Below are 25,005 nucleotides of genomic sequence, written 5' to 3'. Positions count from 1 at the left end.
GGGGGTTGGGTCCCAGAGGATGGGGTTAGGGCACCTCTCTGTCTCTGGTCCCTTTCCTTTTCTTCCCCTGCTCTGCTGGCTCATTCAGTTCTGTGCTCTTCCTTCTTCCACGCCTTTGTCCACCGACGAGGTTTGCAAGTGACTTCTGAGAAGCCACCACCTCTCAGGGTTGACTACAGGGCCCGGTGATGTGCTGAAACTCTGGGAGACACAAGGCAGTCAGGACTGCTTGGTTTCTCTTGTCGCCTGGGTCTGGTTACTCTTGGAGAGTTTGTGTTAATAGAAAGGGATAGCCTACATACGGTGCTTACTTTGTGTCAGACACCGTGCTAAGTGCCTCACATGCATTTCCTCACTCAGTTCTCATAATTACTTGCAAAGTAGGTTCTACTAGTATCCCTGTTGTACAGACGAAGAAACTGAGGCACAGAGGTGACACAGCTTTACCACAGTTGCCCGGCAGGTTTCAAAGCAAGGCAGTCTCTCTCTGGAATCGGTGCCTAACCCCTCTGCCACTCTGGCTCCTTGAATTGGAAGTATTACGTCTTAGACTTGAACAGGCACATAAATCACCTGGGAATCTGGTTAAAATGCAGACTCTGAATCATGAAGGCCGGGGGCGGGGCCCGAGATTTTGCACTTCTAACAAGTCCCCCGGAGATGCCAGTGCTGCTGGTACAGGTGGGGAGGGTCCTGCTCCTCAGCCCGTCTGTTGTGTCTTATTACTACCCTTCTCCCCTCCTTTGCTAAGGGCTGGGAGCCCTCTCCACTGCCTGGGGTGCTGGCGCCCTCAGCCACCCCTGCCTTTGACAGCGACCCTGAGATCTCCGACGTGGATGAGGATGAGCCAGGGGGTCTGGTGGGCTCCGTGGATGTTGTCTCTCCCAGCGGCCACTCGGACGCCCAGACCCTGGCCATGATGCTCCAGGAGCAGCTGGATGCCATCAACGAGGAGATCAGGTTAGGGCAGGGGTGGAGGGTCTGGGAGGTACCTTGAAGGACAGGGGCCCCTTTGGGTTTGGGCACTGCAGGAAAAATTCTTCATGTATTTGCTTGTCTCCAACAGCTGCACCTTCGAGTGCTTGGTCTAGGGACTCTGTGTGTGTGTGTGGGGGGGGGGGGTCTCAGGCCCACTACTGGACGGAGAGAGGTGGGGTCTCAGACTGACTTCTCAGACTTCGTTTCCCCTCCTAGGGCTTGGGAGGCTGTGTTCCTGCAGCTAAAAGTCATCGCTAAGAGCCTAGCTCGCACTTACTGAGGTCACCTCAGGGTGAAAGCTTTGTATAAATGCTGCTGTCAGTTTCACTAGCCTCCGGGGGAAGCAGCATTATTTCCATGTTACAGACAAGGGAACGGAAACCAGACAGGTTAAGTGATTTGTCCAAAGCCACAGAGTAAGTGGCAGAACCAGGATTCAAACTCAGGTCTACACTCAGTGCACTGTAGCATGTCTTCCATCCCTAACAAGACATCAAGCGGAAACCAGTGGTGGGGAAAGTTACCAAGCCCTGTACTTTACCCTGCCTTTGTAGGGGGGCTATTAATGTTTATCACCAACGGCAAGGGAGAATCTGAGCCCGAGTGCATCAGAGCTTTAGAGGGCTATCGGGGGCATCTGGTTCTGTGGTTCCCACACTTTTGGATTTCACAGACCAGTTAAAAGGAAAACATCATAACACACACACACGCACACACACACACAGGGCCGCCAACTTTTATTCTGCAAAGGCAATCGGGAATGGTAGCTGCTGTTTCCTATCACAGCCATTGTACAAAAGAAAGGGCGTTTTAACATTCCCTAGCGTCAGAAGACACTCTCAGGTAAAGACAAGCCCTGCTCCCGGAGGACAGAAGGCATGTTACGTCAGCGCGCGTGTGTGAGAGTGCACACGCGCTCCCCCTCCCCCGGCCCTCCCCCCTCCCATGGTCATCAGTTTTCTCATTTTTCTGTCTAACAGGGAAAACTCCTTCGGGGTCATTGTCAGTTAAAGGACAGTGGGTTTGGGGAAGGACCTGGGTTTGGGAACTGCTGGCTCGGACCCCTCCTGGTGTTGGGGATATGGGGAAACTGAGGCCGGAGAGCCTGACTCAGGGTTGCCCGCATAGTTAGTGGTAGGTCAAGAATTCTGCCTCCCAGGATGGCTTGTATGCCACTGACTACATGCCTCCTTTTCCCGCAGCTTCTTTTGGTAGACTGGGGAGTTTTGTTACGTGAGGCCAGCTGACGAGAGACGCAGAGAGAGGGAGAGAGAGAGCGATGTTTCTGAGCTGCGGTGGGCAGGGCCAGCTGTGTCGGCGAGGCCATGCCAGACACAGCGTGGCTCCCCCACCCCAGGCATGGCTTTCTGCCCGGGGTCCCAGGGTGGTGAGCGCGGACGCTGCCGCCACCGGCCTCCTGCTGGGCCTCGGAGGGGCCGACTCAGGGTCTGGTTTCCCCAGGATGATCCAGGAAGAGAAGGAGTCCACAGAGCTCCGTGCCGAGGAGATTGAGACTCGAGTGACCAGCGGCAGCATGGAGGCCCTAAACCTGACCCAGCTGCGCAAACGCGGTTCTATCCCCACCTCTCTGACCGCCCTGTCCCTGGCCAGCGCGTCCCCTCCGCTCAGCGGCCGCTCCACACCCAAGCTCACCTCCCGCAGTGCAGCCCAGGACCTGGACCGCATGGGGGTCATGACCCTGGTGAGAGTCTTGGGGCAGTTGATGAGCGGCCCTGTCATGGCCGGGCTCTGCGTCGGGGGCTGGCCGAGGGGAGCTGCTAAGGCAGGGGAGGGCTCCCTCCCTCTCAGTTGGGGCTGGCATCTTCTTCCCATGATGTGTGCAGACCCCGGCATGTCAGGCCACCAACATGTCCTTCTGGGTTTGGAAAGGGCCTGTCATGTCTTCCTGAACCCTCTCTCTTGGATAAGCACAGAATGCGTAAGAAACTCACCCCCTGCCCATACCTCTCCCTTTCTTCCAGAGGTGGCCCTGACTTATTTCATCAGGCCAGCTTTTTTTCTGCTCTCGTATTCTCTCAAGGCCTGTGTGAGGCACTGAATCCTATCTTCTCATCCTAAGACCACCAGGTTCCCCTTGGGGTTGACTTTCAGGCCTCCAGAGGGTGATTCTGAGCTCACCCTTCACTCTCTCTTCCAGCCCAGTGACTTAAGAAAGCATAGGAGGAAGCTGCTGGTGAGTGCTGCCTGAGGACCCAGGTACTAACGGGTTAATTCTCCCAGGCCCTTCCCTTTCGGCCTCTCTCCCCTGGGCCCCTGAGTCTGAGTCTGGGCTCAGAGAGGCCCCAGGCCTTCCCATTGCGTTTCTCCAAGCTCCTCTGCCTTGTCCGGGCTGGGTAGGCAGGCCCCAGATCTCTCCCTCTATCCCCTGACGGCTTCACTGTCTGTTCAGTCGCCAGTGTCTCGGGAAGAGAACCGGGAGGATAAAGCCACCATAAAATGTGAGACTTCTCCTCCTTCCTCACCCAGGACGCTGCGGCTAGAGAAGCTTGGCCACCCAGCCCTGAGCCAGGAAGAAGGCAAAAGGTAAGTGGCACGGGCCCCACCTTGAGTCTCTCTACCGCCATGGTCATGTCCTCCCTGTTTCAAGAGAACATCTCACTTCTCTTTGAAATGCCATCGTGGAAGGACATTCCCACATCTCCTTTGGTCACCTGCTCTGATCATACCCGCCCCCCACCTCCAACCTCCTGTTAAGTTCTTCCTGAGGTCTAACGTCCCTGACTCCTGCTATAATTAAAGTATGTTTCTTTTCATTCCACCCGCTCCTGGCTGTCATCCTGTAGTGCTTTGGAGGATCAGGGCAGCAACCCCAGCAGCAGCAACAGCAGCCAGGACTCCTTGCACAAGGGTGCCAAGCGCAAGGGCATCAAGTCGTCCATCGGCCGCCTGTTCGGGAAGAAGGAGAAGGGCCGGCTGATCCAGCTGAGCCGAGATGGAGCCACGGGCCATGGTTTCTGTCCACTTCCTAGCGAACGGGTGCAAGTAGAGGGGCCAGAGAGGAGGGTGTACTCAGATCCAGCCTTCTCCCCCTGCCTCCCGGGGGCCAGTGGGTGGAAGGCACAGCCAGGCAGATTTCGGCTCCAGAGAGCAGCGGTTTTCCGTGAGATCTGTTCCGTGAGAGCCCCGGGCTGCCTCGGGAGGTGCTAGCTCCTGCCACAGAAGCTCCAGGCTGCAGGGAGGGAGGTATTTATTTGGAGTGATGTGGAAGGGATTCCTGTCTGGAGCGAGAGATTGGCCCTCTGAGGTTTCTTTCAGTTTGGAGGTTTTCGGGTGTTCTCAGGGCCTTCGGGAAGAATTTCTTGGTTCTTTCTTTAGGAGAGTCAGTTCGTGATTAGAACTTATTTCTAGTATACCTGACCCTCGGACGCAACGTATCGTAATGCCTCATTATGGCTTCGTAGACCTTATATTCGCGTAAACGCTTGGGAAAGAGCATTACTACCTCTGTGCTAATATAAAAAGTTCTTGTACGTGCTTGGCACATGGTAGGTACACAACAAATGCCAGCTATCTTCCTTTGCTTCTTCCCGCCCCCTCTCCTGCTTTCTGTCATCTTTTCAGTCATTTTTTTCAACAGACATTTATTAACTGCTATATACAAGGCTTAGTGTTGGGTGTTGGAGCAGTAGGCCATTCCTTCAAGGAGCTCAGTGTCTAGTGGAAAGGAAATAATAAAGAGATGATTCCAAAATAGTGTAATGATAGCGATATGCTTAGGGTGCTTCTGGAACTCAGAACTCAGCCATGGAGTGGTAGGGACGCCAGCAGTGGCTTCCTCTGCTAGGTAACAGCTGGGCTGAAGCTTGAAGGCGGAGTAGGAATTAGCCCAGCTAAGAAGAGTTGTATGTGAGGGAACTGGGGATCTGGGAAAGGCAGCTTCTGGGTGCAAGAGCTTTGTTTGCATTGGAGTCTTTTGAAAGTGGGAAGAAAGGGGTGGGAGGAGTGGAGGAGATGACTTTGGATCCTAGGCTGGGGCCAGCTCATAAGGGCCTTGAGAAGTTCCCCCAAGGCCACGGGAGCATTGACAATTATGTGCAGGGGACCTGGGAGCATTGACATTTGCGTGCAAGGGGACCCGATCAACTAGAAGAAAGGCACCTTTGAACCCAAAGGCATAATTAGACCTTGCACCTCAGGGAAGGTGTGAATCAGAACAAGGTGTGAATCAGTACATAGCTAGCTGGGTGAGGAGGAGGAGGAGAAGGAGGAGAAGAAGGAGGAGGAGGAAAGGTGGGCACCTGTCCCCTGGGAGGGGATTGAGGTGGATGGAGCACCCTGCCCCCAGCCCACAGGGGTGCAGGGAGTCGTGGAGCTGACCACAGATGGGGCTGGGAGGGAGCCGAGAAAGTCTGATCTGTGCGAAGTCTCATGGTTTTCTACGCTCCCCGCGCCCCAGTGGCATCTAAGACAGCATCTCACCTCGTTTTCTGGATTATCCACACCTACTGCTATCTGTGCTGTATGGAGTGACCAGAACTTCATGAATTCTGAGATGTTGCCCCCGCCATGAACTCTGTGGGTTTTGGCATCTGTTCAGGAGATCCTTATAGAAGAAGACAGAGCTGGAATGTTCCCCTTTGTGGTTTGTGCAAGTGTGCCCCTGAGAAAGAGGCCGAGAGGCATATCTCTTAGTGTGCCCATTTCCCCGCCCCGACTAGATGAGGCTAATCCTCTGAGCCCGTAGCCCGCCTCATGGGTGGCTCTCGGGGTTTCCTTTGCACCTCGGTTTGGAGGAGGGATAAGTTCTGTCTAGGATTTTGCTGGTGTAAGGGTGTGGCAACTTCGGTCCATTGGGCTGGAAAACGCCTCCAGGGCTGAGGCTCCCAGGGCAGACAGTCTGGGCTGGGTGACCCATTTGATGGCCACTGTGGGGATGCCTGGATGTAGAGACATTGGGCAGAGGCTCCAGGAATAGTGGATGGTCCCGTCAGGCCTCCGGGGTTGTTATACACTGAGGTTGTTATACATCTGCTGGTCTGCTCCCCAATCCTGGCCCAGGCCAAGGGAGGAGAAGGAGAGGGACTGGCTGACATGCCACATCTTCCCTTCCAGTTATGCTGACAGACTCCGAGCTTGGTCTGCAGGAGCCCATGGTGCCTGCCAAGCTGGGGACCCAGGCAGAGAAGGACCGGCGGCTGAAGAAGAAGTAAGAGCCACAGGCCAGGTTCTGCCAGGATGGCACCCAACCCTTCACCCACTTGGCCTGTCATGGGACTGAGCCCAGACAGCCAGAGCGTGGCAAGGCCCTTTCTGAACTGAGTTGGCCTGGTCCACATGGGCACATCAGGGGCTGGGAGGTGGTTCTTAGGGCAACCCACCCGGAGAAGGAGGCTGGGGGGCGGGGGGGGGGGGCAGTGGGAGAGTGACCCTGGCCCTGTGGGTCTCTCGCAGAGCAGACCACAATGCCTGTGGGTCAGGCCCTGTGCAAACAAGGAAGAGCCTCCCCTTGCCATGTGGGGATGGAGGGGACTTCCTCCCCCCATGTCTTGGCATCGTACTGCTTCAGGCATGGAGCAGGGATGACAGTCCAGTGGTGGGGAGTAGGGTTGTGGGAGTCCCACTCAGCACAGCCATGGTCTCAGGAGTAAGCGTGGTTGAGAGACAGGGAAAGACTAGTGAGTCTATTGTTCCTCTTCCCACAAGACACCAGCTGCTTGAAGATGCCCGCAGGAAAGGAATGCCCTTTGCCCAGTGGGATGGCCCTACTGTGGTCTCCTGGCTGGAGGTAAGTCTGGGCAAAGGAAGTCTACTCAGAGGACCGGTGGGAAGGGTACGTGGGGTGGGACAAGGATTCTTCTGTAGGTAGAGGGATGGTGTCCCTAGAATTTTCCCATCCCGTCTCTCCCCTGCCAAGTGCACATGTGCCACACCTAGAATTTAGCCCCGCTCCCTTCCAGTTACCTTGGAGGGCAGAACTGATGCCATTTACTGATGTTGCCTCGCAGGTAGGTGGGTTTGGACAAGGGGCGCTAAGGGTCACCGAGCCATAGGCTTCCACAGGCAATTTGACTCTTCCCATAGGCTGTCCCCAGGAGCTAATCACCCGTACGATGTTGGGAAAATCTCCTCACATTCTCAGGCTTCAGATTTTCCATCTGTAAAATGGGGAAGAGAGGCATTTGGGGATGGTCATCTCCACGTTTCTAAGTTCTTCTGCTCTGCGTTTGCTCTTTTGAGTCCGCGGAGGAGGCCTGGCCCTACCCCCTTGGTATGGTCAAGCTCGTGGCAGCAGGGCCCAGATCTTGGGGGAAGGAGCTGAATTTACCCCCTGTGCCCATATCTGCAGCTCTGGGTGGGGATGCCTGCTTGGTACGTGGCCGCCTGCCGGGCCAATGTCAAGAGCGGTGCCATCATGTCGGCCCTGTCGGACACAGAGATCCAACGGGAGATTGGCATCAGCAATGCCCTGCACCGGCTCAAGCTCCGGCTGGCCATCCAGGAGATGGTGTCGCTGACCAGCCCCTCCGCCCCACCCACCTCCAGGACTGTGAGTGGCCTCTCCCTCACCCAGGATGTTTTTGGGCAGCCCTGGAGTAGTACTTGGAAAGTTTCCCGTTGGTCTTTGGGAAGCTAGTAACTTGATTCCTGCCCCTTCCTTCCAGTCCCCTCAGGGCTCCACCTGGTCTCCAGGAGGGGCTGACGTTGATTCCAGGAGGATCCCAGCAGCCTGGTTCTCTGCCCTACTGTGCCAACAACCGCACATCTCCGGGCAGAGTTTCCAGGACAGGGCTTCTGGGGTTCTGTGTTGTTGCCAGATTCAGGGAGGCAGAGGGGATAGGGCATTTGTGAATTCTGTCCTGGTCCTCCAACCTCTCCACAAGAACACAGACTACTCCATGGACCCTCGGGCTAATACTAGCTGTCTCTTTGACTGGCATCACCCGGCTTTCCAGATCTGCCCCATTCATTCATATTCCTTCAGGAAACATCCGTTGAGCATTTCTTGGTCCCAGACACTGTGTCGAGCAGGGTGGATACAGTCATAGAGGGAGTTGCTCTGAGCCAGACAGTATGCAGGGCTCGGGGCTGGGCCTGTGGGAGGACTCAGGGGAAGGGATGTGTGTCCTTGCCCTTGGGGTTCCCGGCCTCAAGGGGATCTCGGGGACCCACACGTGGGACCAGCTAGGTTTCCTCTCTGCCTGCAGTCTTCCGGAAATGTCTGGGTCACCCATGAAGAGATGGAAACTCTGGCAACACCCACTAAAACAGTGAGTCTGGCCCTGGGCCCTGGGCCTGGGCTGAGGGCTGATGACCCCCATGAGGATGAGGGGAAGGTTTAGGGAGTCAGAGGGGGTTGCAGTCGATCTAATACGAGATTGGTATCCCTGATGTATGTCGGGTTCTGTTCTCAGGGTGGCGGGTTGGGAGAAAGAGGTGGGAATGGGAAGAGTTGGCGTGTGTGGGGGGATCCATCTCTGGGGGGGTCTCCAAGGCCAGTGGGGAAGAGCTGGCCATGGGAGTGGTCTGCCCTGCTGTGGGCCTGAAGCCGGAGTCCTTTCCCTTGTGCTGACCCTTGGTGGAGGGACGGGGAGTGGGAGAGCCTGGCCCCTTGCGGGGCTGCGAGCCAAGCTGGGGAGGTGTGGAAACGCGTTTTTGCCACACACACATTCGCTCCCCCCTCACTGCAAACACAGGCACATGTGCCAGCCTTGTGTTCTCGCTTGGTCCTCCCAACAAGCTCTCCCTAGTCACCCTCCTAGCCACTGGTGCGTCTGCTCCCTCTTCTCGATGGGGCCTGGGGTGGACGCTTCCAGGTTTCTTGACTTTGCCTGTTTCCCCTGACACGCTGCACATCGTTCCCGCTAGGACAGTGAGGAGGGCAGCTGGGCTCAGGTAAGACCCCCTTCCCTGTCCAGAGCCACCTCCCAGGAGTTCAGGACAGATTTTTTTCCCAACAGGCTGTCTGCCCGACAGGACACCCTGAGTCCCAGTCTATTTATGTCCCTCTTCGCATGAAAAGCCCTGGACAGGTTTTCTCCTGCCGCTAAAGCACCCTCCCTCCTCATTGCCCTCTAGCTTCTGGTTTCTCAGGATGGCAGGTGGGGAGCCTTGGAGGCCCCCAGCATGCCTGCATCGTCCCCTCTCTTCCCAGGAACCATGAGACTGAGATTGGTACCAACCCTTTTCCTCACCCCATCCCTTTCAGAGGGCACAGCCGTGAGCTGGGCAAAGGCCTTTTACTCATTCACTCAGTGGGCAAATATTTATTGAGCAGCCGCTAGGTATCAGGGGCCTTTCTAAGCTCTCTGGATACAGAAGTGGACAAACTAAGCCCCACAGAACTTATATTCTAGGAGAGAGATAGACCCTAAGCGCGTAAACCCATCAGTGAGCACCGTGTCACGCGGATCCACGTGCCGTGAAACAGCACAGGGAAAGCCAGAAACCAGGGCCTGGACAGATCGTCGTGTACATTCACCCAGTAAAACAGCAGGGGAGATGGATGAATTTTAGAAATACAACGTCAAGTGAAAAGTCTAAGTCCCAAAAGAGTCATAGAATTTTATACTAAAACTCAAAAACAAGCAAACTTAATAATACGTTTGTTAGAGAAATATGCATTGGTGATTATAAGGACTGTAAAAAATGTTTTTCAAGCAAGGGAATGATAGAAAACTCTAGACGGGCAGTTACCTCTAGACGGGCGGCAGGGGACAGGACGGGGAAGGAGAGCGTAAGGTGGACACAACCGGTTGGTGTTGTCCATCGATGTTAACTTCACTTATTTATGCTTAACGGCGAACGTTTGCTACATTTATTTTTGTGTGTATAACGGTTTCATTTTCAAAGATAAGTTTTTCAGCCTAAAAAAATCAAGTAGGGTAAGGAAACCATGATGGAGGATTGCTGTTCACCCAGTCTTTCTAAGGATAGGTGGTCAGGGAAGTCCCTGCTGTTGGCGGGAGGTGACAACCAGAGCAGGTGGGGAGGGTCACGGGGGCGTGGAGGGTGCTTGGGAAACAGGGGTTCTGGAGAATTCCTGGAGTGGACATCAGACCTCAGAGAACTGAGTGCTGGCTGTTCAGACGCTACTCATCAGCCTGTAGCTTTTGACGTCGCGAGTCAGTACGTAACTCCCCTGTAGATGTGTGAGCCAGTTTCCCAAGTGACATTGGCTCTTTTCTTGCTGTTCTGCGGGTCCTCTGTAACTTGGCCTGTCCCCTGGGCGCAGTGGGCTTGAGGCTGACCGAGCAGCAGGAAGGCAGGTCTGCCACACAATACCGCAAATGCATTCCTGGGTCGACAGGAAGGACTTCGTATTATCTGCTGCCTGGATAGTTGCTTCTGTTCATTAGTGTAGATGAGTGATCCACGAAGGGAACCGTATCATTCTGAGATCTTACGAAGTTCCATTTAAAACCCCCACCTCCTACCACGCCCAGCTTCTTAGCGAAAATAACCCGCCGTGGAGGATGGAGTGACGTTCCTCTCGAGCAGATACGCCAGCCGCGGTTCGCTAGCACTGCCTTCCTCCCCTATCGCTCCTCTACCTTGTTCCCCCAGACCCTGGCCTATGGGGACATGAACCACGAGTGGATTGGGAACGAATGGCTCCCCAGCCTGGGGCTCCCCCAGTACCGCAGCTACTTCATGGAGTGCCTGGTGGATGCTCGCATGCTGGACCACCTCACCAAGAAGGACCTGCGGGTCCACCTGAAGATGGTGGACAGCTTCCACCGGTGAGCAAGGCTGGAGCCCCGCACGGGTCTCCCCCAGCCCCGGGGGTCTGTCTCCCGCAACGCACGTGCCTCCAAGCGGCCTGTCCGGGCGCCCGCAGGTCTCCCCCTTGCGAAAGCCGGGTCCTTGTCTCGTCCTGCAGCTTGAGGGAGGGTTCTGCCCTCTCGCCTCCCGCCCTTAAGACACAGAAAGTCATTTTTCCTTCGCTTCACTTTCCGGGAGATTTCCCCTCCGAGGTCTGAATTTCATTTCTTCGGGCTTGCCGAGTTCTCTCTGTTTACCCTGGGGAGGCTCCAGCCGAAACCAGCGTCCAGCTTGGGTGTCTAAGAGGAAGGGTCTTGCTGAGCCCTTGTCCTGCCTGCCTCCCAGGTCTGAGCTTCTCAGCTCAGCCCACGCCCTTTTGTACAGGATGCCATCCAGTTCTCTCCTCCTCCTCGCGGACAAGGTCTTCTGTTCAAAAGTGTCTGCGGTGGAGGTCTCCAACTGGCAGCCCGCGGGCAGCATTTGGCCCACAGATGTGTTTTGTTTGGCTGACACGGTATTTTAAAGATTATGGGTTTAGTTGCCAGTATTCAAACACTGGGAGATTTTGCACAAAATTCTGGATGTCTGGCTTCTCTTAAAAAAAAAAAAATTGGAAGACGTGTTGACACATTCCAGCATGGGGACAGCCCTTCTGAGACAGGTAGGCGCAGTCTCCAGGTCCTGCTTCACTCATCGCATAGTGATGTGTGCTTGACCCCAGTAGGCACTTGGGGTGGGGAGCAAGGTGGGTGCTGATGTTCCAGGGGTCGACGGTAGTGAGGGAGTCCTTTTAACGTCTAGCTGCAAATCACACAGGTCGCTGTTTGAGCCAGGTTCTTGGTCTTTTACCATTAATTAATGCCTACGCCACCCCGCAGGAGAGGTGTGACCCCATCTCACATGTTCTGAGTGCCACGCAGCTGGAAAGTGGCTCAGCTGGCGTTCCAGCCCAGGCGAATGAGAGGGTAATGGGACGAACGCTGGAGCTGGGGGCATGTGGCTTTACTAGCTTCTCATGGGGCTCCTTGGATGTCCCTTGGTCTCTCTGATTCATAAACCATGGAAGGTTAAATGCATAAGGGATCTAGTTAGCCTCCCTATTTTGTGGGTGAGGAAACTGAGGCACAGGAAGGAGCATCAGGCATGACAGCTGAGTGCATGTCTCCTGACACTGAGTCCAGCCTTCTCGCCACCATGCTGCAGAGCCTTTGATGCTAGAACTCTCTACTGTGACCTCCCTCACCATCCCCCCACCCCTTCTCAGGGCTGAAAGGGAATCTTCTGTCTCAGTGGGTCCGGGAGGCTGCCAGGCCTGGCTGCACCTGTCCCCTTGTCAATGACTGACAGGGCTGCGGAGAGAAGGGCCACCGGCCTGCCAGCTGGGATGTCCCTGGGCTGCTGGAGGGTCAGTCTGCTCGGCCCCACCCAGCACTATGGAGGTCCTCCTGGGGACCCTCTGCCCAGGCCCCAGGAGAGCCTCGGCCTGCATTCATGCTTCCAGATTCAGCTCCACATCTCGAGTACTTCAAGGGTTCCTAAAGCATTTCCACGCCCTTTACTTCAACTTTGTGTATACCTGCTTTTATTCCACTTAACCTTCCATAAAGCGTGTTCTTACATCTTTAAGAAATTATTTTGAATCATCCTTCTTATGATGAGAAAAAGATATTTAAAAACCCTCCTTTTAATGAGGAAAACAAGCCCAATAGAGGTGGAGTATCACCAGGTCACTCAGCCAGGTGGATACAGGATGGGGCCAATATCCTTCCTTCTTCACACCTAACTCTGAGCGCTTTTCCCCGGAAGCATGGTGTCCTAGTGAGCAGCTTTTCTAGAGAAGCGGCTGTCCTGAGGAGAACCGGCCCACACGGCGTCAGTAATGTTCTCCCAGTGGTGGTACCGTTGCTGAGTGCCTGGACGTTCCAGGGGCTGGGCTAAGCCCTTCCACGCACGATCACCTGTGAGGCTCACGGCAGCCCGGCCGGAGAGGCGTGACCTCATCTCACGTGTGCTGAGGGCCACCAGGCCGGGGAGTGGCAGAGCTGGCATTCAAACCCAGGCTGATCGGACTTTAGATTTTTGCTCTTCGGTGAAACAACTTCGAAAGTCCTCGGAACTGGACTGAAAATTATAGCAAGTGGGACTGGAAGGAGACAAAAGGCATTTCTAGTTAGGACGTGTGTGTGCTCCTGCCCCCTCCAGTGGACCCAGGCTTGAGCAATGACTGAGTGTCTTGGGCCAGAAAAGAAGTCCTAGAAGTGGTGTCTCGGAGCTGTGAGGGATTGTTCGAGGCCCCAGGGCTGCCTGGGTATAGCTGAAGGGAGAGAGAAGAAAGGAGCCAGCAGCATAGTTTAATTTCACAAAGCAATGGCCACAAAATAGAGTTTGGAGGGAACGTCTGTTCCTCCGTTTGATAGGCGACAAAACCCAGAGAGGCTGCATGACAAGCAGTGTTCAAGTTAAGGAGGGACCTTACGATAGAAGCTGCCCACGGTGGAAGGAGCTGCCTCGGGAGGTAGTGAGTTCCCTGTCGTCAGAGGTGTTGGGCCCAGGTGTTCATACTATGCAGAAGGATGGTACACAGGTGACACCTGCATGATATAGGAGCTTGGACCAGTGGCCTGGAGGGTCCCTTCTAACCTGCAGACTCGATGGTTCTTGGTCTGGTTTAGTTATTATTTATTGAATGCTTACTATGCACCTGGTACTGTTTAAGTACTTTTAGTACTTTCCGTGAACCATTTCATTCCATTCGTTAAGCATTTATGGTGTTTACTAAGTGCCAGATGCTACTCTAGGGGTTTGAGAAAGATCAGTGAACAAAACAGGGTTGCCCTCGTGGAGTTTACATGCTAACTGGGAGGGACAAAGAACCATACGTGTATTGTATATAAAGTACGTTAATAGATAAAAACTGCTAGGAAAAAAAATAGACCAAGGTTAGACCAGGATAAGGGGGGGGGGTGTTGGGAATACGGGCTGGGGGTAGTGATGGTGGTGGTGCAGTTTTAAATCAGGTGGACAGGGTGACCGTTGAATTGAGAAGATGACACTTGAGCAAAGACTTCGAGGAGACGGGGTGAGCCACGCAGCAGATCGGGGCGAGAGTGTTCCAGGCAGAGGGAACAGCCAGGGCAAAGGCCCTGAGGCACAGAGGCCAAGCGTGCCTGCTGTGTTTGAGGAAGAACAGAGATGTCACTGTACAGGGGCACGCCATGTAGCACGTGTAGGTCATTGTAAGGACTCTGAGCGAAATGGGGATACAAAGAAATATTTGTAGGGATCTTTCTGTAGGGTCCTATTTTTCTGGGTCAGATATCTGTAGGGTCATTCCAGTGCCTGGGGGGGGGGGAATGTTGCTTCTTTGAGAGAACTTTCCTTCCATCAGGCCCACACCCTGGCCAAGAGGGAGGACATAGGGTAGGCAGAGGAGGGAAAGTAGTCTTGGGCTGGATCACACACAAGCCCTGGGAAAAGGAGGAGCATGAGTGGGCCGGGGTGCTCTTTATGCTGGAAGACACAGGCCTGAACATGCTAGGGCCAGTGCTGGATGTAGGACAGATGTGGCAGGAATGTGGCCCCCCTGAGGCTCTGGCTCAGGGAGGGCTATGTACCTGCAGAACCAGTCTTCAGTATGGCATCATGTGTCTGAAGAGGCTGAATTATGACCGAAAGGAGCTGGAGAAAAGACGGGAGGAAAGCCAGCATGAGATCAAGGGTAAGCTTAGCAGGCTCAGCGTGCCTCCTCTGAAAGGCATGGGAGCAGCCTTGGGGGAGCAGATGCCTGCCTCCTGTCCCCTGCCCTGGGCGAGTGGGGGGAGAAGAGGCATTCTGTACCTTAGGGAGCCTCCAAACCTGAGGGAAGCTCAGGTGATGAGGGAGACCTAGTCCATGCCCAAAGGACGTTGTCATCTGGTGGAGAAGAAATAGCCCTGGCCGGTCACCTGTAACCCCACCCTACCCCCTGACAATGGCCACCGACTGGACACATGCAGTGAATCCCCTCGGACAGTGCTATGGACTGGCCTGGGAAAATGCTCATGGACTGTGTTGATCTGGGTGGCATTGGGCAGGAAAGAGAGACAAGTCTTAGATTCTAAGAGGACCATTCCAGCCTGGGGGTAGGGGATGGCCTGGCCAAGGGCTCTGGGGAGAAAGTCAGGAGCCTGCTGGCCTGACCCTTGAGTCCTACAGGCTGGCAGGGATGGAGGGAGGTGGTGCTGGTTCTCTAGGAGCCCAGGTGCCAGGGAGGACAGACAGAAGACAGAAAGCAGGGTAGACTGGAGCTCTGGGTCCAGGGAAGCTGGTTTCCGTCCCTGGAGGGGGTGTGGCCAAACCTACTGTCTCTTCCTAACCCGTTTTCTTGCCCCGCCCTCCAGATGTGCTGGTCTGGACCAACGACCAGGTGGTTCACTGGGTCCAGTCCATTGGGCTCCGGGATTATGCAGGAAATCTGCAGGAGAGCGGTGTGCATGGTGCCCTGCTGGCCCTGGATGAGAACTTTGACCACAACACGCTGGCCCTGGTCCTCCAGATTCCCACACAGAACACCCAGGTGGGCATCCTTGTCATCAGTCAGTCTTAATCTCAGGCTCCCCCTCCGCCGACTCTCCTGCTCACACACACACGTTTACAGATTTGTTGGGGGACTGTTCTGGGGCCTGTCTCGGAGGGGATCACAACGTCCTCACACCTCCAAGTGGTCCCTGTGCATAACCAGGCCACCTAGGGAGCAAACTTCCTTCACATACAGGGCACATCTAGCCCAGGCCCAGAACACGGTGTTAATCCTCTCCCAACCCCATCTTTGCGTTTGACACTCTGTTTTTTATTTAATTAATTAACTAATTAATTAATCTGTTTGTTTACTTAACTATTTATTTATTTTTCATATAATTTATCGTCAAGTTGGCGAACATACAGTGTATATACGGTATGCTCTTGGTTTTGGGGTTAGATTCCCGTTGATTCATCGCTCACGTACAACACCCAGTGACGCTTTGTTTTTCCTCACTCTGCTTTTCTGACCTGACTCTTCTTAGAGGAGAAAAGGCCTGGGGGCCTGAAGGGATCAGAGAACCCCCCCATCTCCTTTGTTTCCTACCCCAGAGATCTGCCCTGGGCTCCCAGGCTTGAGAAAGCTAAATATACCAAATAACACAGCCCAGAGCCTCTCTGCACCAGGCCGTTGTCTCCCTGTCAGCAGCTCAAATGATGAGACATCTCCTTAAATTACATTTCACAATTGTTATGGAGCTCTCATCCAAGACGATATCTAAACTCTCTTGGACCTATTTATATGTTTGGCCTTTCTAGCTTCCTGTGGGTAAAGGACTCCAGAAGTACTACCTGTTGTGTTTAGTACTTCCTGATTTTATTTGTCCCAAATTGTGCCCCAGTCAGGCTCCCCCTGGGGAAGGGAACGGCCTCATCCTCTTTTACTAGGTTTGGTGAGGCTATGTGTATTTGGCCCGTGCTCACCTTTTGTGATTTCATAAACTCTGATTGTGTTGCCCCGGGGCTCAGGCCTTTGTCTCTCCAGACGGAGTGATCTTAATTCTTTTAGGCTTTCCTCATATAGACTCGCCTCCGTGCCCTGATCGTTTTAGCTGCCCCTGTCTGGACTGGTTGCAGCTGTCAGGCCTCTTGAAATTCAGCCACTGGAGTCGCACAAGCTATTCCGGGAGCAGATGCGTTTTGGCTCGTGCGAGGGTGGGGCTGTGTGGTCTCGTAATGCCGGGTGGCGTGTTGGCCTCTTGGGGATGTTGGCAGCACACAGGGCCAGTGTGTCCCATAGGCTCTCGGCAGTGACCCCCCTCCCCCCTCCCCCCACCCCCGACCGGTCAGAACGGAGAGGACAGATCCCCTGTTCTCTAAGAAGAGCTGGGATTCCCCTACCCCCCTACGCAGTTCTTCTGTACGTGCCCACCTCCAACCTCATCTGCGTTCTCACCTGCTCTCACAGCTCTGGGACAGGTTTCTGAAGTTTGTAAGTGTCATCGTCACCTTTCCCTACCCAGAGGAGCGGTGTCGTCTGGATACTTGGAAGTGTATTAGGCTTCTCCTTTGCTGTCACTTATGAGAATATTACCTTCTCAATACTGACAGAGACAGTCCTTATGAACCTCCGTGGTTAGCATTTCTCACCCGGAAATGGGCTTGTTCTTCTCTATCGTTTGTTTGTCTCCTGTCTCTAAATGTGTCCGGGTTTTGTGGCTCGCAATGCATTTGTAAAGAGCGGCCGGAGACATCTCTGGTGTGTGCTAACCTTTCTGGTTTTCCTGACTCTTCCATTTAGCTCAGCTATGAGAGGAAGTGGGGGCTGACCCAACATGGAATTCTTCCTCAGCAATGGTTAAAAATATCTGGTGGCAGTTCTGAAAACTTTGTTGTTTCTGGCGTTTCCCAAATCTCCTGCTGAGTTAGGCTCCTGGGAGGCTTAGTCAAGGCCTGTATGCACCATCAGCCCAAGGGCCATGGAGATCTGTGACTCAGCCGTCCTCCTAATTTAAAGTTTTGATGTGGAGCCTTATTATCTAAATTAAATCCTTATTATCCATGGTCTACATGCTCATTTATCCCTTCAGAAAGGTAGTAAGGCCTGATTTTCCTTTACAGACACAATATGGGGTTCCCCCTCACCCCACTTAAGGGGACCCTGTGATCCACGTGTTCTGTGGTCCTACTTTGTACAAAATTACAGTTTTCTAATGTGCTCCATATGAAAGAATCCTAAGGTTTACAGTTTCACTTCCAAGAGGACACTGAAGTTTGCTTGAAACAGCATCAGGGCTCACGGGTTAAATGCACTGAAAGCCCTATCTCTGTCTATGGGCCCCTATGAAACAGAAGCAAGATGACATAGAAGTCATTGACTATATCCCTCCCACCTCTTCCTCTTTCACCCTGTGGACTCCAGGCTCGCCAGGTGATGGAAAGAGAGTTCAACAACCTGTTGGCCTTGGGCACAGACCGGAAACTGGATGATGTGAGTACTTGGCTGTGAATTAGGGGCCTTTGGGATTTGGCCATTGTTGGTTGGTTGGGTTGGAGTTCATGAGTTGTGCTTTCCTTGGGCCGATAATTGGTGGGGTGGTCAAAGGGAGAAGAGCCAGAGGGGATGGCGATGATGTCAGGGAATTGGGGGAGGGGGGCAAAAGAGCGAGGCCTAGCAGTAGGCCTGGAGAAGTCTCCACGAAACTCCTTGTACAAAAACTAAAGGCTCCTATATGTTATACTTCTAGTATCTTCCAACTCTGTGCCCTGCCGCTGTCCTAACCACACAGGATCAGAGGTTCCCCCAAAGGCCATCTCCTTGGGATCATACCTTTTTCTTCCATTTCTCAGATACCATCTCTCAGTGCTATCGGCAGAGCATGATTCCAGCCTGCTTATTAGGATTCCCATCCTGTCATAGTGTGGTTGTTTGGAGGCAGGCGTTAATGCTGAGGTCCTTAAACGACAGGCTTGCTCGCTTGTTCCACAGGGCAGTTTGACTCACTGGCTCAGACGTATATCATCACTGCTTCCTCTCCAGTTTTACTCTTGAGTTACCTTCATATCAAGTTAAGGTTCTCTTTTCTTGGCCCCCATGTTCGATGAAAACACAGCCTTTTCCCCTGGGTTTTGTCAGGCCTTTCCCTTGCGTTTAGGCTGGACTGTGTCCAGGAAGACCTGCATGTCCTGAGCTCTAATGCCCCCATTGGAGATGCCTACCAAAGGGTTACCTGTTTCCTGAGGGTGCAGCCCCCTCCTCAGCCCTCCTCTCTTCTTCCCCCTTCCCCCTTCCCGCCTTCTTCCCTACTTACTTTTGATCACCAACCTTCCCTGCTGTTGCCTGTCAGGTGAGGCTTGGCTGCCCTGGCTCCAAACAAGTTAAAAAGGAGCCCAGATTATTTATTTTTAGCTTCTCCATCTTCAATCAAATCTAGTTCTTCTGATCTCCGTTGTCTGTGTAGCTTCCCTTTCTACACATCCCTTCCCCGACCAATGCCTCTGTTTGGACTAGTGGACCTCCTTTTTTGGGACACCCTTAGTGTCACCTCCTTATCAATTAGTCTTTCTTAGTTGGGTTGGCCAGGGCTAAAATCCACCTTTGTGGAATGATTGCTCTGCTTCGGTAGATAGGACACGCTCAGGCATACACGGAATTTGTGGAGGGGTGTGTTCTTCACGGAGGTGCCTTGAAATATGGAGTGTGTTATTTACACACACACACACACACACACACACACACACATATATAATCACACACACACGTACACATATGTGTGTGTACGTGTGTATGTATTCCTGTCAAGGAGATAAATTGCCAGACCCCACCAGCTGTCCCCACCCTCAGAGATCTTAATTTTTCCAGTGCCCCTGCCATGTGGACCCTTCTTTTATTCCCCACCCGCCGAGGATCTTAGCTTTCTTTGATGCTGTTTAGAAAAATGACTCCTGTATATCTTAGCGTGGTGCTTCCTAATTAGAAAGCTATGTATTCCTTCAATCCTTATAAAAATATTCTTTGAAGGCCTCCTCTGGGCCAGGCATTGGCCCAGGCATAGGGGTATACTGGTGACAGACAACTCATTTTATGCTAACAATCATCATGTGGGGCAGGTTATCATCCCCCTCTGACTGATGAGGAATTAAGCTTGAGGTGGGATTTGGTGGTGGTGGGCACAGGGGAGGTCAGAGATCCAGGGAGACTGCTGTCTGTCTAGGCATGTAGCACAGCATCAGCAACCTTGAGCTGTCTCTTGTTTCCTCTGTCAGTTCTGGTTCTCAGTTTCCCCTCTCAAGCTTCAAGGCCCTGGAGGGCTGCATCCAAGTCTCCCCCTACATGGAGAGCAGGACTTAAGGAAAAAGAGGAGAGGAACAGGAAGAACATCTTCTAGGGGACAAGTGATACAGAAACAAGTCTTAGCGCTGGCTGAAGGTAGAAATCGAGAGAGAGAAAGAGAGAGAGAAAGGGAAACCACCCTGGGCTAGATTAAGGGTAGGATCATGGACCAGACAGAAATAATGAGGAAAGTTCCTGATGAATTCAGGGATAGGATGCCTACATAGGAAGCCAGCTGCCATCCATTCATTTCACAAATATTTATTGAGTGCCTACAGTGTTCCTGAGCACTACTCTGGGGCTGGGGATACATTGGTTGGAACTAAAAAGATGATGGTGTCTGTCCCATGGAGGACAGAATTTGAAAGTGAGAGGGAGAGAGTTGAGGGAGGGGAGTGGAAGAAGGAGAGAGAGAGGGGGGTGGTTAATGAAATACAGTAAAACCTTGGTTTTCAAGCAGAATTTGTTCTGGAAACATGCTTGTAATCCAAAGCACTTGTATATCAAAGCAAATTTCAAGAACCATTGGCTCGGTTGTGATCATGTGACTTTCAGTGTCACGAACTATATCACAAGACATCGCTCGTTTATCAAGTTAAAATTTATTACAAACGTTTGCTCATCCTGCAGAACACTCGCAGAACAAGTTACTCTCAATCCAAGGTTTTACTATAATCCCATAAGTATGCGAAAAACTGATACCAGCGTGGGTGCTGGGACAGAGGTGCATTGTGCCAAGAAGTGATAGGCTTTGGCCTCCTCAGAGCACAAGCGACAAGGGGCTTGGGGCCGGGAGGGGTTGAGGCAAGAACTGGTGGGTTAATGTCTCTTGTTCCTCCTGCAGCTCTCTGCCTATACCAGTTCTGAGAACACCGATTGGCTTGGTCGGGGTGGAGGGGGGGTGGTGCTGGGGAGATTAGACATGGCTGCCAAGCAGGGTGGAAGTGAGCTCTTCCGGGGAGGATGGGGAGGCCTGTGCAGAGGGGCATCCTGTAGAGTTTGGGCTCTGGGTGCCCTTTGGCAGAGATAGTCTGGAGACTCCGCTGACAGATGGCCCACCACCTCCTTTGGGGGAGCCTGCCTCTGATCTGCCATCCACCTGACCCATCGCTGTCACAGAATGCTCTCACTTGATCCCATTAGGGATAGGCAGCCTGAGAAAGAGGGCAGATGATGTTCTTCCTATTTTATGGACACAGAAATGGAAGCTCAGAGAGGTCACTTAACTTGCTCAGGGACACATAACTAGTAAAATGGTAGTCCGGTCTCCTGACTCTTGGCCCGGTGCGTTTCCGGCACACCCTGGGCTGCAGCCAGAGGGAAGGCAGGAGGGGTTGGGTGGGGGCTGCTCGGTGCCCCTGGGACGAGGCTAGGAGAACGTGAAAGGTCAGTGGGCATCCCCAGCCCAGTGTGAGATGACGGGGCTGGGCAGGGAAACGGTTCAACTGCAGGATGGTGCCAGGTCTGACCAGAGGGGACCCCACCCTACCTGGCGACAAGGAATCTGAATCCCCCGGGGCCCCTGGGAGTCCTCTACTTCGCCCCCATTCATTTTACCGACGGAAAAACAGGGCCAGACAGAGGAGGTGACCTTGCCCCCCCCCCCCGTACCCCGCCTTCCAGTGGGACGGGAGTGGCACCCCTAGAAGCAGCCGCGAGCGCGCTTCCCGCGGGCAGGGAGTGAGGGCCTCCGCGTGTCCCATGCAGGGCGAGGACAAGGTGTTCCGGCGCGCGCCGTCCTGGAGGAAGCGCTTCCGGCCGCGGGACCCGCACGGCGGCCTGCTCGGCGCCTCGGCCGAGACGCTCCCGGCCGCCTTCCGCGTGGCCACGCTGGGGCCGCTGCAGCCGCCGCCCGCGCCGCCGAAGAAGATCACGCCGGAGGGTGAGTGCCGGGCCGCCGGAGGGGCCTGCGGGCGCCGCTGCACTAACGCTGCCGCCGGGCCGGCGGGCGGGCGGGCCCCCGGAGCGCGCGCACTAACCGCCGCTCTGTGTTCTCCCGCGGCCGCCGACTCCTCCCAGCCGGGACGGCGGGGGCGCAGAGACTGGAGCCCTCCACGGTTCGGACCTACTCCTGCTGACCCCCCTCCCGCCCCGGCTCTCGCGGGGGTGTGCCCGTGGCGCGGGGTAAGTGGGCCGGGCCCGGGCCGGACACCCCCCCCCGCCCCCGCCGCCGGCGGCCCCCGCTCGCGCGCTGTGCACCTGCCAGGCCCGCACTCGTCCGGCTTGCCCTGCCCGCTGCCGCCGCCGCCGCCGCCGCCAGGGCGCTTGGCGCTTGCAAGCTCGCTGCGCATGCATGCGCCCCAGACCCCCAGGGACGACTCCCAGCTCACCGTGCAATGCATCTCTCTCTCTCTCCTTCTCTCTCTCTTTCTCTTTCTCTCTTTCTTTCCCTCTCTCTCTCTTTCAGCTCGCTCCCACTATCTCTATGGACACATGCTCTCCGCCTTCCGGGACTAGCCACGGCCCCCAGGGCCAGCGTCCTCCCGCTGGGTTTCACAGGCTCAGCTGGCCCTGGCCTCTCCTGCTCGTTCCCTGGTCCTCTCACGGCTCCTAGTCTCGTCGTGACTTTCCGGTTGCCCTGGATCTCAGAATATACTCGTCCACCCCCTTCGGCATCCCACTACTCTGAGTCCCACCGTGTGTCATTTGTAAGTCTCTTGTGGCTGTGCCTGGGACTCGAGGTTGTCCATGCTTGGGATTCTGCAGAAGGGACAGGACAGCAGTAGCCCAGGCGGGGTTGTGACTTCACCTCCCTCTTCTGGGCCTAGCCAGCCTGTTCTGGACTGCGACCTCCACCAGATACCAGGATGCCGTGCCAAGGGCTGAGGATGGCCCTTCCAAGAAAACGGCACTTCGGACTCTGCCTTGCTCAGGCTATTGGGCTTTCTGGTCCCCGTGCACATCCTGCTTGTCTGATATCTGGTTTGGGCACCCCCCAGCATTAGCCCCTTTTCCCACCTTATCTCCACAACGGCAGCTCCTGCCTCCGGAACCTCTTTGGGGGCTGGGAGGGGCTGCAGAAAGCCCCATTCTCTCTCAGATGGTGAGGCTGGGGAGGAGGAAGGCTAAGGTGGTGATTCCAGGCTCTTGCTTAAGATGAATCCCAAATGTGAGTTGGGGAAGAATCTGAGAAAAATGGGCCTCTGAGCTTTGGGCCAAGGGTAAGGATGGGGAAACTCTCAGCCCTCATACCCAGTAAGAAGTGCAGGCAGGTCAGCTGGACAGAGAGCCAATGGCCTGCAGTAGCCTTAAGTCCAAAGAGTGGTGGGAACGCCTCCTACCCCAGCGGTAGGGTGGAGTTGCTGCTGGGGCAGGGCTAGGGGTTGTGTGGGGTCCTGGCTCTGAGGACAGAAGAGAGCTACCCATACGCCATCTATTCTGCTCAGCATCCCCTCCCTTGCTGTCCTCCTCTGTCCCACTTTAGTAATCCAGCCCCTAAGAATATACCCAGTGGGTGGATTGAAGATACACTGACCTTCAAATCAGATGTGGGAAAAAGGTAGTCCGGGGTTCTCTTCCCCTGATCTCTTAGGAAGAAAATAAAGCTTCCGGGTCCAGGAAATCCAGTGTCGATGAAGGTCTTCACTCTCCTGCTTGCCCCTAAATCAGCCAGTCCTTGTTCAGGGCTCTCTCAGCGTGCAGGGACTGCCTCCTCCAGAAATTCCTGAGCCCCACCCAGCTTCCACCATTTTAATTGCTTCCCTCACGCAGCACGGTGGCAACCGGGGCTGGGGGATACAGGTCCTAGTTTGGTCGGAATGTCATTCCCAAGAAACCCGTCTTAATCCACTTCCTTGTCCTGCCAAAATGCCTGGACATGTTTGGGGCCCAAGTTCAGGGGGAGTTGATGGAACCCAGGGCTTCATCCAAGTGAGAGGAGAGGACACGTGTCTGGAGCATGTTTCCTGGAGAGGTGCCAGTTCGTCACCTACAGGTGGCCGAGCAGCTGGTTTGCAACCTGATCGACTTGGGTTCTGAGCAGGGGCTCAGCTAACAGGTGGGATAGTGGGTCAGAGCACCCTGGCCCGCAGGAGTGATGGAGCCTGGGACGAGGCCAGGGCTCAGAGACTTCTGTTTTTCGGCAGAGCAGAGGTCTGCCAGGGGCGGGGCTGGGTGGGCTCCCCTAGGTGTGGGCAAGGCCCCCCACCTGCCCTTGTTCTCCCTGGTTGTTCCTCGCCCTCCCTGTCCGTCAGGCTGCTGCAAATGGAGCTGGATGCGTTCTTGAGCAGAAAATGATTTGGGTGGAGAGAAAAAGCCCCTATCCTTGGGTAATGGATGAAGATTATGGAGAAACCCCAGGTTCCTAAGATTGGTGGAGTTGGGGATCGCAAAGCCATCTGATTGTGTCAGGGGACTTTTGACGGACTAGCTCAGTGGGAGATTCAGCCCCATCTTCTCCTCTACAACTTGACCCTGTCATGGTTGGCCATGTACCTGGGTCTCTTCAGGGCATCTGGGGAGGTATTGCAGGGAGGTGATGGACAGGAGAACTTGTCCATTCAGTGATGGAAGGCTGTTGTCTTGGTGTATCCCTTGCCTCACAGTCCGCGTATTTTTTATTTGGAGAGTCACCAGTGACCCGAAGCCCCCTCACCAGCCTGCTGTATCTTGTCAGTTCCCTTCTCAGTACTGTACTGGCCCAGTGCGTCAGGAGTGGATGTGCGGGGGTGTATGAGTGTGATTGTGTACGTACCAATAAACAACCCGATGGTTTTAAGACAACCTACACATGGCTCTGGTCTTTTTTTTAACTTAGCGTTCAGCTGACGTGTCCAGCTTCTTCCACCGTCCTACGGCTGTGCTCCTCTGGGAAGTCAACATCAGAGTTTTAAAAACATACAGTCAGTAACCTTCTGTTTACTTACATAACCATGGGGTTGCTAGAGGTTAATGTGCAGGTTGCCTGTGCCAGGGGAGTTGAGGAGCGCCGATGCTGGACCTGATTTATTCCTTCTCCCTCTCTACTCACCTGGTCATGCTCCACTGCCTCGTGGCCTTTCCCATGGCCCCCAGGGCTGCCGCTGCTATAGGCCCCCTGCTCGGGATCACTGCAGCAGCCCCCGCAGCCTGTAGGTCAGAGGCCTGCTCCCTCCACATGGCGTGACAGGCTGCCTGCGACTTGGCTCCAGGCTCCCGCCCCTCCTCTCACCAGTCTGAGTCCGCCGACCTCAGAAACCTGTGTCCGCCAGCCCCATCAGCAGAAGGCAGCAAGAGTGCCTCTTGCCTTTGCAGCGCGAACCTTCCAGACCCACCTGGAGCATCACCTGGAAGGCAGGACCAGCCCCTCCCCGGCAGAATTGGAGAAGCGACAACCCTTTGCTCGCTGGCACTCTGGAAGCCACCGTGCCGTGTGGTGCCTCTCCTTGTCTCTTCCCACACGGCGCTGTGAGGGAGCCCCTCGGGTCTGTCTTCTTGATCTCCGTATCCCCTCGATAGACACGCTCGAGAGAATAAATGAACCGACCTTATCTCAG

The 25,005-nt window shown here is 54.5% G+C and overlaps 1 protein-coding gene across 1 annotated transcript in view; it reads left to right on the top strand.

Moving 5' to 3' along the window:
• Positions 1 to 24,257, top strand: part of PPFIA4 (PTPRF interacting protein alpha 4) — a 51,199-nt gene extending 26,942 nt beyond the window's left edge. Inside the window, exons 15-30 of the mRNA XM_047076663.1 lie at positions 752 to 960; positions 2,440 to 2,680; positions 3,137 to 3,172; positions 3,389 to 3,522; positions 3,783 to 3,949; positions 6,052 to 6,145; positions 6,643 to 6,724; positions 7,286 to 7,486; positions 8,145 to 8,207; positions 8,806 to 8,832; positions 10,504 to 10,679; positions 14,322 to 14,419; positions 15,081 to 15,256; positions 17,621 to 17,689; positions 21,239 to 21,413; positions 21,939 to 24,257. Of these exons, the coding sequence (XP_046932619.1) occupies positions 752 to 960; positions 2,440 to 2,680; positions 3,137 to 3,172; positions 3,389 to 3,522; positions 3,783 to 3,949; positions 6,052 to 6,145; positions 6,643 to 6,724; positions 7,286 to 7,486; positions 8,145 to 8,207; positions 8,806 to 8,832; positions 10,504 to 10,679; positions 14,322 to 14,419; positions 15,081 to 15,256; positions 17,621 to 17,689; positions 21,239 to 21,413; positions 21,939 to 21,988 (1,998 nt within the window). The 3' untranslated portion in view covers positions 21,989 to 24,257. The remainder of the gene's footprint in view (positions 1 to 751; positions 961 to 2,439; positions 2,681 to 3,136; positions 3,173 to 3,388; positions 3,523 to 3,782; positions 3,950 to 6,051; positions 6,146 to 6,642; positions 6,725 to 7,285; positions 7,487 to 8,144; positions 8,208 to 8,805; positions 8,833 to 10,503; positions 10,680 to 14,321; positions 14,420 to 15,080; positions 15,257 to 17,620; positions 17,690 to 21,238; positions 21,414 to 21,938) is intronic.
• Positions 24,258 to 25,005: the final 748 nt, after the last annotated feature.

Source organism: Lynx rufus, unplaced genomic scaffold (assembly GCF_022079265.1).
Source record: "Lynx rufus isolate CCGP_SWC_20201006 ecotype Redwood Valley unplaced genomic scaffold, mLynRuf1.p SCAF_15, whole genome shotgun sequence".
NCBI lineage: Eukaryota > Metazoa > Chordata > Mammalia > Carnivora > Felidae > Lynx > Lynx rufus.
This window is presented reverse-complemented; position numbering and strand designations above follow the sequence as displayed.